This window comes from Mobula birostris, chromosome 23, assembly GCF_030028105.1.
Source record: "Mobula birostris isolate sMobBir1 chromosome 23, sMobBir1.hap1, whole genome shotgun sequence".
Lineage (NCBI taxonomy): Eukaryota > Metazoa > Chordata > Chondrichthyes > Myliobatiformes > Myliobatidae > Mobula > Mobula birostris.
The window spans coordinates 13,762,012-13,785,333 of NC_092392.1; the positions used below are offsets into that span (position 1 = coordinate 13,762,012).

Below are 23,322 nucleotides of genomic sequence, written 5' to 3' on the forward strand. Positions count from 1 at the left end.
AAGGAATTATATTGAATGTTCAAGCAACACACATCAAAGTTGCTGGTGAACGCAGCAGGCCAGGCAGCATCTCCAGGAAGAGGTACAGTCGACGTTTCAGGCCGAGACCCTTCGTCAGGACTAACTGAAGGAAGAGTGAGTAAGGGATTTGAAAGTTGGAGGGGGAGGGGGAGATCCAAAATGATAGGAGAAGACAGGAGGGGGAGGGATGGAGCCAAGAGCTGGACAGGTGATAGGCAAAAGGGGATACGAGAGGATCATGGGACAGGAGGTCCAGGAAGAAAGACAAGGCGGGGGGGACCCAGAGGATGGGCAAGGCGTATATTCAGAGGGACAGACCTGTCCCATGATCCTCTCGTATCCCCTTTTGCCTATCACTTGTCCAGCTCTTGGCTCCATCCCTCCCCCTCCTGTCTTCTCCTATCACTTTGGATCGCCCCCTCCCCCTCCAACTTTCAAATCCCTTACTTACTCTTCCTTCAGTTAGTCCTGACGAAGGGTCTCGGCCTGAAACGTCAACTGCACTTCTTCCTAGAGACGCTGCCTGGCCTGCTGCGTTCACCAGCAACTTTTATGTGTGTTGCTTGAATTTCCAGCATCTGCAGAATTCCTGTTGTTTATATTGAATGTTGGTGGCTTTGAGGAGTAATCTCTGGAGTCCCCCTAGATATATCCATTGAACAAGTTGAAAATAATTTAGCCGAGTGAAAAGTTGTGGATGCTAAACGTTTAAAAGTGTTTTGCGGTGGAGTAAGAACAGATAGCTTATCGCTGTTGATTAAATTTGACGGGAAAAAGTTTGGTGGATAGGATGCATTTAGGTTATATGGTTCCAGTTTTTGTGCTGCCCCCTCTGAGATGCCTTCAATGCCAGAAGTTTGGCTTATGTAGCAACTGTGTAAGGGTAAAAAAAACCAGTGTGGTAGGTCTGGTGGAAAATATGATTTTGGCAATTGTGGAGGAGGTGTTAGGTTAATATGTAACACTTACAGAGGAGAACATAACTCTGCTTATGCAGGGTGTACAATAAACTTGTGGAAGTGCAGTATGTTCAAATGGAAATGAGCATATCTTATGCAGAGGCTCTGCAGAAAGTGTCAAAGGGACCTGTTAATATAAGGAAAACAGATTAAAGATGATGTGTAAAGTGCATGATTGTATAACAAAGGATCATTTGTTGATAAATTAAAATTTGTCACTTGGCAGATGTGGTAAATTGTACAGCACAACTAAAAGTAGGACAGAAAAAGAATAAAATTATATAAAAAGCTGTAGAAAAACATCTAGAGATGAAAGACTTAAATCTAGACCAGAATCAGGTTTATTATCACTGGCATTTGTTGTGAAATTTGTTAACTTTGCAGGAACTGTTCAATATGATACATGAAGAAAAAAAGTAAATCAATTACAGTAAGTATGTATGTATATTAAATGGATTAAAATGGTGCAAAAGCAGAAATACCTGTATATATTTTTTTTAAGTGCGGTAGTATTCATGGGTTGAATGCCCATTTAGGAGTCATATAGCAGAGGGGAAGAGGCTGTTTCTGAATCATTGAGTGTGTGCTTTCAGGCTTCTGTAGCTCTTTCCTGATGGTAACAATGGGAAAAGGGCATGCCCCGGGTGATGGGGGTCTTTAATAATGTGTAACACCTTTCTGAGGCACCACTCCCTGAAGATGTCTTCAGTACTACAGAAGCTAGTACCAAACATGAAGCTAGCTAATTTTTCAGCTTTCTGTAGCTTCTCTCAGTCCTGTGCAGTAGCCCCCCCACCCCCACACTCCCAGTACCAGACAGAAATGCAGCCTGTCAGAATGCTTTCCACGGTACATCTATAGAAGTTTTCGAGTGTTTCAGATAACAAATCAAATACTAAATCGCTTCAAACTCCTGGTAAATAATGTTCAGACTTCAAAGGAATGTTTTTCTAATCTTACAATGGAATGCTAGAAGCTTGTTAGCTAATAGTCAAGAATTTAAGAAATTTACTGAAGATTTACCAAATAAACCTGATGTTATATGTGTACAGGAAGCTTGGTTGAAACTTTGTCTAAGTTAATACAAGGTTATATTGATAAGAGACACAATTGGAACATGGGTAATGGAGGAGGAGTGGCTACCTTTGACAAAAATGAGATGGCATATAGAGTTACAGAAATTGGGGTTGTCATGAGTCAATTGTGGTTGGAAATTTGTGAAGGAGCGGAATAAAACTTTTAGGAAAGTTAGGCGGTTTTATGCCTATTCATCTTCCAAAATAGCTCAAGCTACAGTTAGAAAAGTAGTGAGAAGGGTACAGAAAATTTATTGGAGAATGTGCTGTGATAGCTTTGGAAAAGAAATACAGGTAAGGGAAGTTTGGGGTTTGGTACAGAAAATGGGAGGAGTCAGAAAACTTGAGGCACTACTGGTTTTGTGTAGTGAGGAAAAGGGTGCAGTTACTAACTCTGAAAAAGCAGGATTATTAGCAAACACATGTCAGTTATAGAGAAACAGTTTTGGGAAGCAATCCTCAAATTGCTGACAAAAAAAAGAATACGACCATAAGATATAGGAGCAGGAGTAGGCCATTCGGCCCATCGAGTCTGCTCTGCCATTCAATCATGGGCTGATCCAATTCTTCCAGTCATCCCCACTCCCCTGCCTTCTCCTCATACCCCTTGATGCCCTGGCTAATCAAGAACCTATCTATCTCTACCTTAAATGCACCCAATGACTTGGCCTCCACAGCTGGTTGTGGCGACAAATTCCACAGATTTACCACCCTCTGACTAAAGTAATTTCTCCACATCTCTGTTCTAAATGGACGTTCTTCATTCGTGAAGTCATGCCCTCTTGTCCTGGACTCCCATACCATTGGAAATAACTTTGCCATATCTAATCTGTTCAGGCCTTTTAACATTTGGAATGTTTCTATGAGATACCCCTCATTCTCCTGAACTCCAAGGAATACAGCCCAAGAGCTGCCAGACTTTCCTCATACAGTAATCCTTTCATTCCTGGAATCATTCTTGTGATTCTTTTCTGAACCCTCTCCAATGTTAGTGTATGCTTTCTAAAATAGGGAGCCCAGAAGTGCACAGAATACTCTTAAGTGTGGTCTCACAAGTGCCTTATAGAGCCTCAACATCACATCCCTGCTCTTATATTCTATGCTCTAGAAATGAATGCCAACATTGCATTTGTCGTCTTCACCACCAACTCAACCTGAAGGTTAATCTTTAGGGTATCTTGCACAAGGACTCCCAAATCCCCTTGCTTCTCTGCATTTTGAATTCCCTCCTCATCTGAATGATTGTCTGCCTGTTTATTTCTTCTACCAAAGTGCATGACCATACACTTTCCAACATTGTATTTCATTTGCCACTTCCCCTAAACTATCTGAGTTTCTCTGCAGGCTCTGTTTCCTCAACACTATCTGCTCCTCCCCCAATCTTTGTATAATCAGCAAATTTAGCCACAAATCCATTAATCCCATATTCCAAATTATTAACATACTGTACATCGTAAAAAGCAGCGGTCCCAACACCGACCCCTGTGGAACTCCACTGGTAACCGGCAGCTAGCCGGAGTAGGATCCCTTTATTCCCACTCTCTGTTTTCTGCCGACCAGCCAATTCTCCACCCATGCTAGTAACTCCCCTGTAATTTCATGGGCTCTTACCTTGCTAAGCAGCCTCAAGTGCGGCACCTTGTCAAAGGCTTTCTGAAAATCCAAGTACACCACATCTACTACATCTCCTTTGTCTACCCTGCTTGTAATTAACTCAAAAAATGCAGTAGGTTAGTCAGGCAGGATTTTCCTTTCAGGAAACCATGCTGGCTTTGGTCTATCTTATCATGTGCCTCCAGGTATTCCATAATCTCATCCTTAACAATCATTTCCAACAACTTCCCAACCACTGATGTCAGGCTAACAGGTCTATAGTTTCCTTTCTGCTACCTCCCACGCTGCTTGAATAGTGGAGTAACATTTGCAATTTTCTAGTCATCCGGTACAATGTCAGACTCTATTGATTCTTGAAAGATCATTGTTAATGCCTCCGCAATCTCTCCAACCACTTCCTTCAGAACCCGAGGGTGCATTCCATCAGGTCCAGGAGATTTATGCACCCTCAGACGAGTAAGCTTCCTAAGCACCTTCTCAGTCATAATTTTCATTGCACATACTTCACTTCTCTGACAGTCTTGAATGTCCAGTATATTGCAGATGTCTTCCACTGCGAAGACTGATGCAAAATCCGTATTCAGTTCCTCTGCCATCTCTGCGTCTCCCATTGCAATATCTCCAGCATCATTTTCTATTGGTCCTACATCTACCCTCAACTCTCTTTTACCCTTTATGTACTTAAAAAAGCTTTTAGTATCTTTGATATTAGTCGCCAGCTTCCTTTCATAATTCATTTTTTCCTTCCGAATGACCTTCTTAATTTCCTTCTGCAAGTCTTTATAAGCTTCCCAATCCTCTATCTTCCCACTGGCTTTGGCTTCCTTGTATGCCCTCTCTTTTGCTTTAACTTTGACTTTGGTTTTGACTTCACTTGTCAGCCACAGTAGTGTCCTTCTTCCATTTGAAAATTTCTTATTTGGATTATATCTGTCTTGCACTTCCCTCATTTTTTTGCAGAAACTCCAGCCATTGCTGTTTTACTGTCCTTCCTACTAGTGTCTCTTTCCAGTCAACCTTGGCCAGTTCCCCTCTAATGCTATTGTAATTTCCTTTATTCCACTGAAATACTGACACATTGGAATTTAGTTTCTCCTTTTCTAATTCCAAAGTGAACCCGATCATATTGTGATCACTGTTCCCTAAAGGTTCCTTAACCTTAATCTCTCTTATCACCTCTGGATCATTGCACAACACCCAATCCAGCACAGCTGATCCCCTAGTGGGCTCAACAACAAGCTGTTCTAAAAAGCCATCCCTTAGACATTCCACAAATTCTCTCTCTTAGGTCCAGTACTGGCCTGGTTTTCCCAATCCACTTTCATGTTAAAATCCCCATTGATTATCATGACATTGCCCTTCTGACACACCTTTTCTACCTCCTGCTGTAATTTGAAATCCACATCCCAGCTGTTGTTTGGAGGCCTGTATACAACTGCCTTTAGGGTCCTTTTACCCTTGCCACTTCTTAACTCAACCCATAGAGACTCTACACCTTCCAATCCTATGTCATCTCTTTCTAATAATTTAATATTATTTCTTATATACAGGGCCGCACCACCCGCTCTGCCTACTAACCTATCTTTCTGATACACAGTATATCCTTGAGCATTCAGCTCCCAATGGCAGCGATCCTTTAGCCAAATTTCAGAGATAGCCACAACGTCATACTTGCCAATCTGCAGCTGATTTCAAGATTGTCCATTTTATTTCTTATGTTATGTGCATTCAAATATAACGTTTTCAGTCCAGTATTTGTTGCTTTATGTTTTAACTGCACCACACCTCCATTGCCCTGTAACTCATCTCACTGGCTGTGATTATGCCATATCTCCTGCCTGTGCTTTCTATCATCTCTGTTGCACACTATCTTTGATTCATTTCAGTTCTCCCCATCCTCAACCCCATCACTCCGGTTCCCATCCCCCGCCAAATTAGCTTAAACCCTCCCGAACAGCTTTATTAAACCTGTCTGCTAGGATATTGCACCCCCTTGGGTTCAGGTGTAACCCATCCTTTTTGTACAGGTTGTACCTTCCCCAGAAAATGCCCCAGTGGTCCAGGAACCCGAAGCCCTACACCAGTCTCTCAGCCACACATTAATATGCCTGATCATGCTACTCTTGTGCTCGTTAGCACGTGGCACAGGCAGCAATCCAGAGATTACTACCCTGGAGGTCCTGTTTTTCAGTTTACTACCTAACTCCCTGAATTCTCTCTTCAGGACGTCCTCCCTCTTCAGGAGTGTTCCAGTTCCTGCTCGGGTGTTCAATTTACATTGTCTGAACTTAAAAAGGGTATTAGTAGTGCTGGTCAGACATCACCAGAGAAAGATGAGCTTTGTGGCACAGTTATCGGATCCAAAGCTTATGTTGGTTTTGAAGTTCTTAAATACAATATGGGTTGAAGGGTGGCTTCCTGCTTCCGGGAAATTAACGGTTGTTATCACTATATTGAAACCTGGCTTCAATCAGTCCCTTCCGGTTATGGACGTGTTTCCATAACTTCACATGTATGTGAAAACAGAATAATGGAACAAGTGGTTATGGCAAGTCTTCATTATTTTGTGGAAAGTAGTGGAAAATTAGCTGTATACCAATCTGGATTTCGTAAAGGGAGAATGACCATGGACTTGGTGTTAAGTTTGGAATCTCATATTTATCAGTTAAGTATCGTGGTACCAGTTTTCTTTGATGTAGAGAAAGCTTCTTATATGGGTACAAGAGTTGCTGCTTAAACTGGAGAAGTCTATTGCTTTTCAGAAATTCAAATATGCACTTAAATACATAAAGGTGATAGTAATATCCGGACAAACTTTCCACGTTAATCTGTGTGTGTCCCAAAGATTTCAATTTAGCAATTATATGTTTCATTTGCACCTCACAGGAAATGCATTCAAACAATATATGCTGCACCGTTTCTTGACAAGTGCACTCCCTATAAAAGCCTGTATCATACATGCTAATTTTGATCAAGCAACTATTCAACCTGCTATGTCCAATATGTAAATCTGTAAGTATAACTTCTTGCCTCTTTTAATACCCATCTCCCTGTTGAGTTCCTACCATCTCTGAATTTTATATAAATGCTGTCCTTTCTTATCCTTATCCCAACTTTGTTGCCACAGTGATTGAATAAACCTTTTAATTGTGAATTTCATCTCCCCCGATGCAAAGACACCATTACATGTATGTCCTTAATTTTAAGTGATTGCTTATCCAGAATGTCTTCCACCTTGTTTCTTTAAACCTCAACATGGGCAGGGACCCATAAGAAATACATACACAAGGCGGGACCCAGCAGCCTCAATAGAAGTTGTCCAATCTCAAGAAGAATGCCTGGCCTACAATTTGAAATACCTGTTTTAATATACAGTATATCAAAACCAAGAACAATCAGACCACAAAAATACATAATCAGGACATACTACTTTGATCCCTTCCAACCCTAAAATGATAACAACCATCTCAGATGTGAATACTGATACTTTGATAATTTTTTCTTAATATTCAACTGAAACTTTAGAACATAAACAGAAACACCCGAATGACCTCTCCCTGGATCTTTTGAACAGGTATGCAAAAAGCCATAATACCTGCTTTGCAGAAATTGCTGAACTTCCTGTTTCACTGATCTTCATCTTGGTCTTTTTCAAAAGGCTTGAATCAAACACAGGCAAAGAGAAAAATCGAGGAGGAAAAGATACACTGGGACCATATTCCACATTGAACCACCCAAGATTTTGTGCCCATTTGTTTCCCATCCACCCAAAACTGAATACCTTACGAATGCAGTGCTCCCAACACTTCTACTACAATATTGCCAATATTGAATGCCAACTTTATGTCCTTTCACGCTAATCCAATAAACCATTGCTAACTGTAATCTACGTAGATGTAAAGGTATTTCACCCATTTCTACAAGTTATGCTGAAATTGGGGATGATTTAATAGCAACATAACATAATTCCAATGCTTGAGCTTGAAGTTTACCTAGGACCTGTAAGAGCACTGGTGATGCTGACCCATAAACAACACATCCATTATCAAAGACTGATCTGATTAGAACCGTATATATTTCTTTAAGTGACCTGTGACTTACACCTGAGTACATCAAGTGCTTTTTTTAAACTTCTTTAAAATTTTATTAACATGCACCTTCCATGTTAGCCTTGTGTCCATCCACATGCCTAGAAACTTTACCACTGACTCTTGTTTAGGAGATTTACCATATATTTGGGGAAAATTGTGAGCATAATATTCATTTTAGAAAAACAATTAACTTGAGTCCGTACAGCAGAAAATTTAAACCCTCACCAACGTCTCCATTCCTCTACTTCATTAATAGCTGTCTGCATTTTCCTAACAATATAATTTATATTCCTACCTCTCTTCCACACTGCACCATCATCAGCATATAGGGATTTGGAAATCTCTGAGCCAACATTTCAGAAAATGCAATTAATCATAATATTAAGGAATGGGCTACACACACTCCACTGTGGAGTCCCATTCTCTATCTCATACTCCTTAGAGAATGTTTTTCCACTTGTATTCGCCTATCCCCAGTTGGAGCTGTAGCTAGGGATGAGGTGGTGGTAAAAGTGAGGAATGGAAGTGGAGATGAGGGATTGAGGTGGGATAGGGAAGAGGAGGTAAGCTTTGAAGGATAGGGGTGTGGTACAGTGAGGGATTTTGGGGTGAGGTGATGGGTGTGGAGTGTGAGAATTGACATTAATGGGGTGATGAGTTGAGGAATGAGGTGAGAGGGATGGGGCAAGGCGTGAGCTTGGGTGTGAGATAACGGGGTTAGAGGGTAAGGGGATGAGGTTTGGGTGGGAGACGATGAGGATTGAGAGGATGAGAGTGTGATTTGGGTTGAAGGAGATGTGGAGGCAAGGAGAGGATGAGGGGTTGTTGGGGAGAGGATGAGGGAATGGAGGTGAAGGGATTGGGCTCGGGGTTGGGGAGATAGGGTTCGAGGTGTGAAGGTACATGAGGGATTATAGGGGAGGGGATGGAGTTGGGTTGATGGAATGGAGGTGACAGGGATTGGTTGAAGGGGATGCAGTTGGGAGTGAAGTAAAGGGATGTAAGGAGTTGGGGGTGAGGGGGTAGGTTTGGAGTGAAGGGATGGGTGAGATTTTGGGGTGAGAGCAAAAGGGGTTAGAGGTGAGGGGTTAAGGGGTGGGAGCTGAGGAGAATGAAAGGTTTAAAGGAATGGGTGGGAGTGAGGGAGTAGGGTTAAGGCAAATGCTGAGGTAGGGGTAGAGGGGTTGGGAATGAAAATGGGGAGATGGTGAGAAGGGGAATGGGATGAGGGTACTGGGGTTGGCATGAGGGGTTTGAGGTTGAGTTTAAGGAAGGAATTGGGTTAAGGAGGGGTTAGGGGTGTTGGGGTGGAGGAGAAAGGTGGGTGGATTTAGAGGAGAAGGATGTGTGGGTTAGGGGAGGAGGAATAACGTGTGTGGGCTTGTGGGTAGAGTTGGAAGGAGGATTTGGAGTGGGAGGGGGATGTTGAGAAAGTGGTTTGGGAGGTGGAGTATAAGAGTGTGGTGGAGAAGGGCAGTTTGGGGATGGGATGGAGGAGAGGAGGGGTGGGGTGTAAGAGAGGAGTGCATTGAGGATGGTTTGGGGCGAGGAGGGTGTTTGGGGTTGGGGTAATTTGGTGGAAGTGTAATTTGAGCAAAAGAAGAACCAAGGTGAATGGAACGGTAGAGATGGAGAGGAGTGAGGGGTAAAGATGGGGAAATGGTGGAAAACAAAAAGAGAAATAGAGGGGGAGTATTGGAATAGAGTGGGAGATGAAAAGCAGGTGGTAAGGATGGCAGAGATGAGGGGAAGCATAAGATATTATGGGAAGCAGGAAGTGTAGAGGAGCAAGGGTTTTGAGACAAGGGGAACAGGAGAAAGATATAAAGAAGAGTTAGCGGTTAAAGTAGGGAGAAAGTGGATGAAGAGGAAAAGGAGGGATTAGGAGTGTGAGGGAGAAAGGTGGGATGGTGGTGAAGTCAGTAAACACATTGTAAAGTTTCTGAATTTCAATCAAGTGCAAGTGGTAGCAGATGGAGGCATAATTTGGATAAGAAAGTAATGGATTTTGTCACAGTTCATAAATAATTAACTCTGGTATTGTGCAGAATAACCACTATAGAGGTGGGGGGAGCCAATTTTTTCTGGAGGAAAAGAAATCCCAGAACAAAGGGGTCAAGGCAGTTCTATCTTGCAATGAATGTGGAAGATGTCAAAGCCTCTCATAAGGTTAAAATGTTCTTAAGAGAAAATAGAATGACTAAGGTTATTGATGAAAATATGCTTGATATTCAGCTGTTCCAATCCATATGATTCACATATTGCTTTGTTGCAAAGATCAGGGCATTCAAAGGAAGCTGGATAAGCACAAAGGGGAGAATGATCAACAATAATATGTCTATAGCTGGAAGAAACAGTTTGGGAGAGCTGTAAATATTTTGAAAGATTGGTTCTGATATCAGTTTGCAATTACAGGCCTGTGAACAATACAGTGCAGATCACGATGAAACTAAACACTGCATTGATCATTAATATGCACACAATGAACACTTGAGCCTAAGTAAATGGATTTCATCTTTCACAAACGGAATGTTAGCAGGAAGTTAAGAAAGCAATGAACAAGTTAATCAGCACATCCTCAATGGACTGAACATGAATGTCTGAATTATTTAACATGGTTTATTTTTATCTAGCATTTGAAGAGAATATTATATATTTGCATTTTTTTATTTAAGAGCATAATTGAGAATGATATTTAAGGAAAGTTTAATTGTGGGGGGGGGGGGGGCCAATTCATCTTTGATATTGGCCTTTTAATTACTGCCTTCCATGTAAGGCAAGTGACGTCGTTTGTATACCGGTCAACCGAGCTCGCTTGCGCTCGAGCGCCTGGAAGTTGCCGCCTGCGCCTGCGCGCGGCTCAGCGAGGACAATCCCGGCTGGAAAAATGAGTTCCAGGAAAGGTAAAAAAAAAAGGGAAATAGGTTGTCCGTCTGTCAGTTTAAACACCAGGCAGTCTATTAAACATACAACTACAAATAATCCGTTTTACACAATACAGTTGAGAAAGCAGTTTTTTTAGTTTCGTTTTTTTAAAATGTTCTTGTATTTCTTGCCTTGTCAGTCCTGGCCATTCAAGCTCGGAAGAGGAGGCCGAAAGGAAAGAAAGAGAAGGCTCATAAAAAGTGAGTGGATAAGAGAGTGGTGTGTATTTGTCCGATTAACACTACTGCTCCTCCCCCTGCTGTCGCTGGATCTCGTATAACGCTGGTTTGGGCTTGGGCAGAAAGAAAGGTTTTTTTTTCTACTGGCTGATGGTGCAAAACAGTGGCATAATCTCTCAAAATTATTTAATGTTTGCTTATGTTTATGCACTATTGCATCCCTTGTATTGTTTAACGTTTTCTTTCATGTTAATGTTCATTTTGAGGGATATTAGCATTTCATTGTTATTTTGGAGAAAGTGTGCTTGGCTTAATTTGATAACAGTACATATAATTTGTTGTTATATTGCTTTAAAATATTTTCTCAAGAATTTGCCAGAAAATCTCTGTTGAGTTGATGTGTGTATTCTTTGTAGAATGGTATTTTTATTTGATAAACTAATTGGTTTTCTTGAACAGTTTCGGCATGTGAGGCTTCCATTATGTGCATGTAATGTCACTTTGGTAACAGTACTTGATAGGCTTTGCTTTCCCAAAAGCATGATGGCTTCTTTTAATTTTGCATTGTATTGTTTGTTTTGGGTGATATTTGAATAGCTATTTGTTCTGTATCCGTGAGTCTTTTCTAAACCGAGGAGGGATTTCTTTGTTGTACTATATGAATGAATTGGACTAATTCTTCGCGAACAGCTGAGGTTTTCAGTGCTGATAAGTTGCTTATCCTTTCAACTTTTTCGTCCATTCTGTGTATTAGGCCAAGAATCATCTACGAAGAGGGTGGACAAAATTGTCCAAACAGAGGTATTAAGTATTACTGAGATTATAGTAAAGTGATGGCACATTACTCTCATGAAAACATAGTAATATCATATATTGTGTGTTGCTTTATTAGGGTAATACTTCCTCATGTCTGGAATGTTTTGTTTTTATTTATCAACGGCGAAAAATAAGAAAACAGCCTCAGTGATTGTAAGTTAGAACTGAAATACCAAAGCTCAGTCCTATTCTTGACAGCCATATGGACAATAACCTCTTTGAAAAGAAGTCGTGGGAAATATTTAGGAGGTGAAACTGGTTGGAGACAACTGACACGGTGTTGATGTGCCTAGTTGGCTCTTAAAATGTAATTCTGTGGTTCTATAATCAATTCTTTAGTCATTTTGATTTGCAGTGTTGTGAAGATCTTCATATTAAGTGTATTTCGACATATATGAACTGCTTTGAAATCCAAATGGCAACTCTAATTCTGGAAGCATTGCAACTCTGGGATGTTTAATGTTTAATTGTAGATTTGAGTAATTTCTTGTTAATTAGTTTAGATCTTGTAAAGAAATGTAGGTTACTAGATCTTGAATGGAGGTGTTTTTTGCTAATGACTATCATTAATCAAGAAACAATGTGTACTGCAGGATGTGGAAAATGGAAAAATTTCTCAAACAGTACTGGATGCACTTAGCGTAATGTGAAGCAATATGTTATTTTAAATATCTGGAATAACTGTAAAAAGCAGTTTTCTTTGTGCCAGTTGAGGTAAAATTAATAATCTTGTTTCAAAAATTCTGAATTTTCTAATTTAATTTGGTCAGTGTGCAATAAAAACGGAATGGAACACTCAGCAAGTAAGACAGCATCTGTGGAGAGAGATGTAACATCTCAGGTCTGGTGCCCTGATGTGTGCTACAACTTGGTTATGATTGCCATACAGCATGTCAAGACCTTCGATATTTTAAAACTTTGCTTTATGTTTTTTCCCTACATTTCAGATTTTCACTAATGTTCAGGATAATGTTTTTAACAACATCTAGCCAGCACAGATGTGTTTAGGAACCTTGGTGTAAACCACATAACCATATAATAGCTGAAAAGCAGCTGAAGTCTGAAAAGTGGAATATCACTGTCTTGCTAGCATTTCCTTTGTAGTGTTAAGTATTGAGATGAGCCTGGCTGACCTGTTAACTTTCAGTAACATTATTCTTCTGGAGTCATGGATACACAGATTCCAGATACAATTCATTATTGCAGTTGGTTTGTGTTTGTGTATTGAACAATGGCAGCAGCTTAAAATGCAACTCTTTGCCTATTAACAGTCCAGAGTTGAGCTTTGCTTCAATTTTTTTCTGTATAAACTGAATAAGCTTGAGTTTTGATTTAGATGATATGTAGTTTCTATTAAGTTTTCTGTAAGCACCTAAGCAGTTAATGACAAAACAGTGAGTAAATGATTGATAGCAAACAACAGACCTGAATTAGATCACAAACAACAGAAATTCTGCAGATGCCGGAAATTCAAGCAACACACATCAAAGTTGCTGGTGAACGCAGCAGGCCAGGCAGCATCTCTAGGAGGAGGTACAGTCGACGTTTCAGGCCGAGACCCTTCATCAGACCCTCCTGACAAAGGGTCTCAGCCTGAAACGTCGACTGTACCTCCTCCTAGAGATGCTGCCTGGCCCGCTGCGTTCACCAGCAACTTTGATGTGTGACCTGAATTAGATGGTAGTTCATTAGCATGGTTTACTGAGCTCAGGACTAGCTTTACTAAACAGCTGATTGTTTAAGTTAAATTTGGATGATTGATGTCAGCGTTATTAGAAAAAAATTGTGGCACAAAAGATTTATTGATCCATCCCAAGGTTTTAGAGAAATTTGGTAAGGAAATTGTCAGTGCTTTACCCTAATTCAATTCTTTTTTGATTAAAGAATTGGATATATTCCAATACATTAGAAAGGTGACGAAAGGAAGTAAAGCAAAGGATTTATCAATAAGTTTTGATGAAAGGTCATCAGTCTGAAGCTTTCCATAGATTCCATCTGGTCTGAATACTTCCATTTTCTTCTTTGACTCAGGTTTCAATTATCTGTAGTATCGGTAGTATTTTGGTTTGGAACTATGGGTCCAAAATCTTTTGGGGAAGATATTGTAACCTATAAGAACTTGAGAAATATTATTTGACTATGAGGTGGTGTTGTTTTATAATGTCTAATGTCCAACTTAATTTATTTGAAGTTGTATATGGAGTGGTATGAGAGGATATAGTCTTCACATGTCGAGTGGAAGGCAGGGAATAGTCTGTAGTGGATAAATATTTCCCTAACAACAATATTGCTATTATTGTGAGTGTAAATGGTGTATAAAAAGAGGAAGTGGGTCATCACTTTTTCTCACAGAAGGGGAGATAAATTCGAGTGGTATTTAAATTATGAAATGGCAGCCACAAATCAAATGCAGAGATTTATGAAATAACAATATTTCATCTCTCAGGTCAGGACCAAAATGGGATTTTAAAAAAACCTTAAAGAATGTTAGTTTTAAGTGAAACAGTTTTCTGTGGCTGTATGAAGCTTCTGATAAGCCACACTTAAATTGTTCTGAAGAAATCTGGAATTGCATCTGAGTAAGAAAGTTCCGGCTTTTGACAGTGCTGTACAAATTTATCAAATTGTAATAAGGACTCCATAGGTTGGCATTTAGGAAGAGCTTATTACATAAATAGGCTTGTGTTATTGAGAATATTGAATTTTAAGAGATGATTTCTGTTGATTTGAAACTTTGACAAGGTGGATAGATTTTTTTTGCTGGTGGAGAGTGAACAAATGTTTGGAAGGTCGACCAATTTGAAATCTAAGAGAGAGAAACCTTTTTGTGCAAAAGATAAAGGGAGTACCAAAGATTCATTAGATTGATTGCAAGGATGGTGGTTTGATGTACAAGGAACAGTGTTCTTTAGAGCTAAGGACAAGAGAGGAGATCTTAGTAAATTATGAAAGGATCTGGCAGGCTTTGCAGTGTTCAAGTGCACTTGTCATGGTTTTGTCCATGTACTTAATGGCGTATACCCATTTTCATTTTTGGCTGTCTTGGATTATGCACTCCACAAACTTTAATTGAACATATGCCCCTTGTCTGCACAGTTCAGCTACTCATTGGATAAAATGCTTTTGATGCTCTGTAAATAGCTGAAAGAGGCACTGTTTATCTTGGTAGAAATATATTTCCCAAAAAGAAATCATTCTTTCAACAATCAAATTGTTACAATATATCAGAAACATGGTAGATACTTAGTGACTTTGTAGCACTTTCATTGTGTGCTTTTGCCTCAATTATAATAGCCTATTCTCTTGGGACTTAATATAGCTACTTTTTCCAAACTCAAAATTACAAATTTACTGATTAAAGGAATTATAGAACACTTAAAAGGAGATAAAGAGCTAGTTCAATTCATAGTTAGTACCAAGTCAGAGAAGGCAAATTGATCCTGTTCCCTTGACCTTGCTATGTGCTCCTCCAGGTTCTTTTCATTTGAAAACTACAGTTGCTTTACATGTCGTATTCGGGAAAGTAGCCAGTGGCTGTATAGAAGCTGTGCTCTGGGAAGAACTCTTACTTAACATGTGAGCAAGGAGAAAAATATTCCTGTTTCAGTAACTAATGTGCAATTGAATTTGTTTGAGATCAATACCATCCCATTCCAGGGTTTGTTCTACCTTCACTCAGAAGGTTGTTGGTCAAAGACTTGCTTTTAATTTAAGTAGCTGAGCTGTCATATCAGAAGTAAATATGCACAGCATGGTTGGAAGTGAATATTTTGGACAAAACTCTGTGCTTTTTCAAAAAAAAAAATCCCTGGAACTACTTAGAGATGGCATTATTCTTTAATTCAATCCACACTTTTAGAAATACAAAACCGACTTATCTGCCTTCTCACCGACGAGGCAACTTTCTGAAGAAAAGTTGCTGTGTGGCTAGGCTTAGCTCAAACAGCATCTATAAATTTGCTGATGACACAACTGTTATCAGATAGTGATGAGGTGTACAGAAATAAGATTGGCTGGTTGAATGGTGTTGCAACAGCTGTCAGTAAGGCCAAGGAATTGATTACGTTGTTCAGGAAGGAGAAGTCAAATAAGCACACACAGGTCCTTATCAAAGGGTCAACAGTAGATAGGGTAATCAGCTTCAATTTCCTGAACTTCAGCATCTCGGAGGATCAATCCTGGGCAATCATAAAGAAGGCATACACACTTGTGGCTATACTTCATTTGGAGTTTGAGATTTAGAAATGTTACCAAAGACTAGCAAGTTTCTACAGATGTACTGTGGAATGCATCCTGGCCGGTTGCATCACCTCTTGGTATGGAGGTTCCAATGCACAGGATCAAAAGAGGCTGCTGAGGGTTGTACACTTAGTCATCTCCATCGTGAGCACTAGCCTCTCCACCATCAAGGACGTCTTCAGTATGCAGTGTCTCAAGAAGGATGTGTCCTTCATTAACAACCCTCACGATCCAGGACATGTTTGCTTCTCGTATCTCACATCAAGGAGGAGGTACTAGAGTTGGAAACACATACTCAGTGATTTAGGAACAGCTTCTTTCCATTTACCATTAAATTTCTGAATAGTCCATGAAGGTGACCTCACTATTCTGCTCTCTCTTTGCACTATTCTTATTCTAACTTTTTATTATGTATTGCATTGTACTGCTGCCATAAAACAACACGTTTCATGATGTATGTCAATAATAATAAACCTGGATCTGAAGTTTGTTTGTTCTTCTGGTCAAATGCTGTTACAGGAAATAAATACTCGTCGTACATGATGTTTTTAAAGTATTTGTGAAGTTTCTGGATGCTTGCTTTTAAAATTATTAGTACTTCAGGAAAATGTTATCTCTTGGTCTTAAATCATTTTATTGGTTCTGGTTTTCAGTTGCATTTTACAGGACACCAAGATTCACAAAAAAAAAATAGGTGTTCACATAGTCAATTTGTTGGCATAAAAATATTGGGCATATTAGTAGAATGCTTGTATTCTACCTTCTGTCTTAAAAAAATTCAAAATGTTTCCTTATATGGTAGGCCAAACATTTTTGATAAATGAACTTTATTATATCCCGGGGAGCTAGAAGAATATTTCAATGATTTGTATCAATTCAGTTCAATTAAAATAACACCAAATCAGCTTTATCATGGTACTGGTGTGATTAGATTTACTTTTAAGAAGTTATTTATTTTACTTAATTTAAGCACAATGCATAAAATGCTGTATGGTCAGGTATTAATGGAATTATGCAGTGCTCTATCTTAGACATTTGCAATTGAAAAATAGATTTAAATTTTTATGCATCATCAATTGATTAAAGAATGATCAAAAAAGTTATGTGACTTATTTTACTTAACTAAAGATTGGGTTATTATAAAAGAAGTTGCTTTTAAATGTGTTTTTACAAGATTACAAAAGCTTCAGTGATCTTGAATACATGTGCATTGAAAAAGAGCAACATTTGATTTAAAGGCTTCATAACTAGTGGAATATTAGCTGCAGGAGCAGGAGAAGGCAAGTTAGCTTCTCAAGCTTGCACTGTCATGATCTAATTTTGGGCTCAATTTTTCTTGCCTACACTCAGAAATGCTTGACTTTAGGTCAGCACACACAAAATGTTGGAAGAACTCAGCAAGATAGGCAGCATCTATGGAGAGGAATGCACAATCAATGTTTTGGGTCAAGACTCTTCATTAGGACTTCTCTACTCCTCTCCATTTGATGCTGCCTGACCTGCTGAGTTCCTCCAGCATTTTGTGTGTTGCTGTGGGTTTCCAACATCTGCATAATTCTTTGTGTCCTTGACTTGAGATATAGTGAATGTGTTACCGCGGTTTCTTTGAAGTTGCTGATTGATAGGTAAGTGACCTTTCTGAGAGAACTATTTGTTTTAAGGGGAAATTTGAGTGTGAGTTATTTTTGCCTTTATCAAAAAAGTGGTACTTGCAAAATATGAGCAGATTTGAAATGGCATTAATTCTCACATTAAGCTGGAGAATATGGTGTTTTATAACATTGTCACATGGCATACAGTAGAGTGTATGTAACTAGTGTATTCCTTTCAAACTATGCCTAACCACTTTGTTGAAGAGCAGTTCTTTGTAGACTTGTGGGGGTTTGTTAATTTGATTTTCCTAAGACTGAGGTGTTCTTTTAACAAAACTTTGCATGGGAGAACACATACAAGTCCTCACTGAGGGTCAGTGATGGAAAGGGTGAGCATCTTTAAGTTCCTGGGTGTCAACATTTCACAGATCGGTTCTGGGCCCTTGACACTGTTACAGTCACAAAGAAGGCACACCAGCAATTCTTTGTGAGGTGTTTTGTTATGTCAGCAAAGGCCCTTGGAAACTTCTGGGAGAATTGTGACTAGTTACATCCCAGCCTGATATGAGGCTCCACAGCACAGGATTGGAAGAAACGCAGAGGGTTGTCGACTCAGCTAGTTCTATTACGGCACAATCCTCCCCATCATTGAGGATGACTTCAAAAACCAGTACCTGAAGAAGGTGGCATCATTCATTAAAGACCCTCAGGATCCGGGTGTGCTCTCTTCTTGTTACTAGCATCAGGGAAGGAGGTACAGGAGCCTGAAGACCCATACTCAGTGATTCAAGAACAGCTTTTCCCCTCTGTCATTGATTTTTGAACAGTCCTTGAAAATGACATTATTGTTCCATTGCACTGTTCTGGTGCATCAAAGCAGCAAGTTTCACATCATATAAGACAGTGATAATAAAGCCTGATCTGATTTTATCCCAATATACTTTATACTTTATAGTCGCCAAACAATTGATACCAGAACGTACAATCATCATAGCGATATTTAATTCTGCTGTTCCCACTCCCTGGATTACAGATCGATAGTAAATATTAAAAATTTAAATTATAACTCATAAATAGAAAATACAAAAATGGAAAGTAAGGTAGTGCAAAAAAAAAACAAGATGCAGGTCCAGATATTTGGAGGGTACGGCCCAGATCCGGGTCAGGATCCGTTCAGCAGCCTTATCACAGTTGGAAAGAAGCTGTTCCCAAGTCTCGCCATACCAGTCTTCAAGCTCCTGAACCTTCTCCCAGAGGGAAGAGGGATGAAAAGTGTGTTGGCTGGGTGGATCATGTCCTTGATTATCCTGGCAGCACTGCTCCAACAGCATGCGGTGTAAAGTGAGTCCAAGGACGGAAGATTGGTTTGTGTGATGTGCTGCGCCGTGCTCACGATCATGGAACATTACATAAAAAAAAGATGTAGGACATTACGATAAAAGAAATCCTTTCGATAAAAATGATTGGAAGGTAGATTTAATCTTTAATACATAGCCACAGTGAAAGAATAAAGAATGTTACCTAAAGATACTGCAATATAAAATCTTATAATTTGTTTATTACTGCATTTTATGATGTGAATTATTTCTATCCTGGTGATGGTAATTGATTGCAATGCATTTTCTGTCTTCACTCCTCTTGTCTTTCAACACCACAAAGCAGTTTAGAGCAGTGGTATTATTAAACAAAACCTGAGTGAGTTCTGTCTCATTCTCCTACTGCTCTGGTATTTGCATTGTGTAATTATAATGGCTAATCAGGGCGGTCATTTGATCCAGAGGCATCCAGATGTGCAGAGTCCTTTGCAAGTCATAGGACCAAGGCTACTTGTTCCAAGAACTGACCGCTTTAAAAAAAATTTTTTTTAAGTAATCTGATTTGTATTTGGGTGATTCTGTGTTAAATTTTCTGTACGAAATTTTACTGCATAATTTACGAGGATACGGCAGTGTAAAGGTTAGCATAATGCTATTGCAGCACCAACGACCTGCTGCCTGAAAGGAGTTGTGGGTTCTCCCTGTGATTGTGCAGGTTTTCTCCAGGTACTCTGGTTTCCTCCCACATTCCAAAGATGGAGGGGTCAGTTGGTCATGTGAGTGTAATTGGATGTTGGGCCATAAGAGCCTGTTAGCGTGCTGTATCTCTAAATAAAATTCTTGTTGAGCTGTGCCATACATTTATTGTGAGTTAGTTGCTTCCAAAGCTTTATAAATTTATCTCTTTGTAGGTTGTAGTCTACATTTTCCATGTTGTCAAAGATTCTGAAAATAGCTATCCTAGCCACTCTCAAGACTTTTTTCTTCCAAAAAGTACACAGCCAGATCAGACATAATTGAATGCAGTGTACCCTCAGTTGTTCTGGTTGGTGACCATTTGAGTTCTTCTGAGCTTTTACTTTATATTTGTCCAGTTGAAATATATTTGCCACAGGTTTGCTCGTTTACTTAAACTAAAAGCACTTAATTTCATACTACTGTGTACACTGCCTAAAATGCTACCTGTTCTTTGTCAATGGCAAATTAACAATGAATAATTGCAATTTCAAAATAGATTATTGTAGAATCCCACTTGTTAACAATTTTACTTGTTACCAATTTCAATTCCTGCCTTTTATTCCTTCTCTGTTTCTTGCTATTAGACTATTTTCTAGCCAGGTTAATAAAGTTCATCAAATGCTTTCTGGACGTTGATATAAATTTTGTTATCTGCCCAACTGCTTTTTTTAAGCTATCCCCTCAAACATTTGAGTCATGCTTGTCGGGCATTGCCCAACCTCACAAATCAATGTTGATTCTTCCTGAACAACTGAATATTTTTCTTTTAAATACTAGCTGACACCTGAAACATGGATGTTTCCTTGTTCTTCCTTTTGTCGTCCGTTGCTTTTTATTTTTTATCCGTTGTAAGTTTATTTTCCTCTTTGGGATGTAAACCTGTTTATGAATAACTCCCCCCACTCTAATGCTCAAATCCAATGCAATCAATCCAGGTAATAGATTTGGTAAAAGGAGCCAGAGGTTGGCAGTGGAGTCTGCTTTTTTTTCCCCCACATTGGAGGCCTGTGACCAGGGGTACTGCAGGGATTGATGCTTGGTCCTCTCATGCAGAAAAATGTTTTCGGTTTGTAAGTTTGCAGGTGATACTAAAACTTGTGCTGTGATGGATAGTGAAGGTTGACTAAGGTTAAATGATATGTGGGTCAACTGGGAATGTGGGTGGTGGAATGACAGATGGAATTTCAGTGTAAGTGTGAAGTGATCTGTTTTGTGAAGTTAAACCAGGCCATGTTATACACAGTGAATGGCAGGACCCTGGGGGTGTGTTGTAAAACTTGTAGGAGTACAAATACATAGTTATCTGAAATTGATGCTACAGGGAGACAGTAAAGAAGGGTATAACATGCATGTCTTCATCGACTAAGTAGGAGTTGGAATGTTATGTTACAAGATGTTGGAAAGTCCGTACCTGTATTAAAATGTGGGCAACTCTACTTGTTATAATATAGGAAGGATGTAATTAAGTTGGAAAGGGAGAGAAAAGCTTCATAATATTGTCAAGTCCAAAGATATAAGGAAAGACTGAATGGGCTGAGACTGTTTTCCTTAGAGTGAAGAGGCCTAGAGGTGACCTGATGGAGGTTTATAGTCATGAGAAGCAAAGATAATAAACCACATAAAATGTCAGTCTTTTTATTTGGGTAGCAGAGTCTAGTAGTAAAGTGCAGAGGTTTAAGGCAAGAGAAGAAATACTTAAAAAGGAACCTGATGGCTTTTTTTTAGATTAGTGTATGTAACGAGGTGGTCGAGGTGGAAACAATTTAATGTTTAAAATACATTTAGATCGATTCATGGATAGGAAAGATTTAGAGGGATATGGACCAAATGAAGGGAACTGGGACTAGCTCAGGAAAGCACCTTGAGTGGCATAGACCATTTGGGCCAAGGGGCCTATTTCAGTGCTGTTTAACTCTTAACTCTTTGATCAAAGTGAAATTTGGCTCCGGGGGTGGTGGGCTGTTGGGGGGGGGGCAGCAGGAAGAAAGTAATAATTGGGAATTTTTTTGACAAAGAAGTATGTCAATTAGTGTACTGGCCCCTATGCTTTATGTACTAATCTTAAGGGATTTGTATAAGATTGTGTACTGTACCAAAGTTAGTAGTGGAGTTTAAGGAGAAAAAAAGGGTGATAAAAGTGGATTGCTTAGATGGGTCAAAGTGGTAGATGGAATTCAATCCAGAGAAGTCTGTGCTAATGCTTTAAGGGAGAGCAAAAGGCAAAGAAATACTAAATGTAGGATTTTGGATCAGAGCTGGTACAGCAGATATGTAAAATTGGTAAGTAGGCAAAGTATGCAGAACCAGGGAAATCATGCTAGAACTGTATAAAATGTAACTAGGCATGGTTAGAGTATAGCTATGTTCAGTTGTTGTGGACATAATTGATTGTGGACTTCAGTAAGTGGAAGTCGAGGGAACATGTTTCAGTCTTCATTAAGGGGTAGGTGGTAGAAAAGGTGAGCAGCTTCAAATTCCTGGGCATAAACAACTCAGATGATCTATAATGCACCCAACACATTAATGCAGTCCCAAAGAAGGCATGCTAACAGCTCTACTTTGTTAGAAGCTTGAGAAGCATTGGAAATGCCATCAAAGATTCTTGGAGATGTGTGGTGGACAGTATTTTGAATGGTTGCATCTCAACATGGTATGGAGACTCCATTGTTCAGGATGGCAAGAAGTTGCAGAGGGTTGTAGATTGAGCTATTTCCACGATAGGTACAACCTATGCACCATTTAGGATATCTTCAAGAAGTGGCATCGATCACTAAGGACCCTCACTTTCCAGGACATATTGTTCTCTCATTGCTACCATTGGGGAGGATGTACAAGAACCTGAAGACCCACATTCAACAATTTTAGAATAGCTTCTTTCCGCCTACCATCAGATTACTAAATGGTCCATGAACACGACTATATTTTCCCTTTTTCTACACTATTTATTTATTTTGTAATTTATATATATTTTTAATGTCTTTGCACTATGCTGCAACAAAACAACAAATTCATTATAAGGCAGTGATAATAAACCTGATTCTGGTAGTGCTACTGAGATTGCAGAAGAGGTTGACAAAGCTGTCACCATGGTTGGAGAGTTTTAATTGCAGGAGAAACTAAAAGTCTGTTTTCTTTGGAGGAGAGGGGGTAAAAGGGAGATTTACTTTGTGAGGTAAAGCTGAGCAGAAAGGATCCATTTCCATTGACAGAGAAGACAATAACTATTGAAAAAAATGTGCATTACTTGATAGGGGGATGAGAAGGAAGAGAAGTATTTTTCACTTAATGAATTGGTGGTGATCTGGAATTTGATATCTGAAAGGTTCATCGACGCAGAATCTTTTGAGGATTCAAGATCGTTTAATGTCATTTGCAGTCCACGTGTAAAAGAATGAAATAATTTTTACTCTGGATCCTATGCGGCATAAAAAAAGACACAAGATAAAGAACATAATAAAAGCGCAAATATAAAAACATAGCTTATACTCATAGTGAGATTCAAGTGATGCTAGGTACAGGAGTGTCTGTAAATAAGGTGGTTGACAGGAAAATGATAAAGTACTGGTGGTTGGAGGTGTTGAATAGCCTTACTACTTGGGGAAAGTAACTGTTTTTGAGTTTGGTGCTCCGGATGTGGATGCTACATAGCCTCCTCCTTGATGGGAGTGGGACAAACAGTCCATGAGCAGGGTGGGTGGGATCCTTCATGATGTTACTGGCTTTTTCTGACACCTTTCTGTATATATCTCTTTGGTG

General features: G+C 39.5%; 1 protein-coding gene across 13 annotated transcripts in view; it reads left to right on the forward strand.

Annotated features, from left to right (window-relative positions):
* Nucleotides 1–546: 546 nt before the first annotated feature.
* Nucleotides 547–23,322, forward strand: part of srpk2 (SRSF protein kinase 2) — a 233,143-nt gene continuing 210,367 nt past the window's right edge. For 3 of the 13 annotated variants that reach the window (XM_072240929.1, XM_072240926.1, XM_072240930.1), the window contains exons 1-2: nt 10,635–10,664; nt 10,826–10,886. Coding sequence is in view for 7 of the 13 variants with exons in the window: in XM_072240919.1 (XP_072097020.1) it covers nt 6,629–6,682; nt 10,826–10,886; nt 11,620–11,666 (162 nt within the window). In the remaining 6 variants the exon portion in view is untranslated. Of the gene's footprint in view, nt 1,411–6,556; nt 6,683–10,582; nt 10,665–10,825; nt 10,887–11,619; nt 11,667–23,322 lie in introns of those variants that run through there. The other 10 variants (XM_072240919.1, XM_072240924.1, XM_072240928.1 and 7 more) reach the window with 8 other exon arrangements.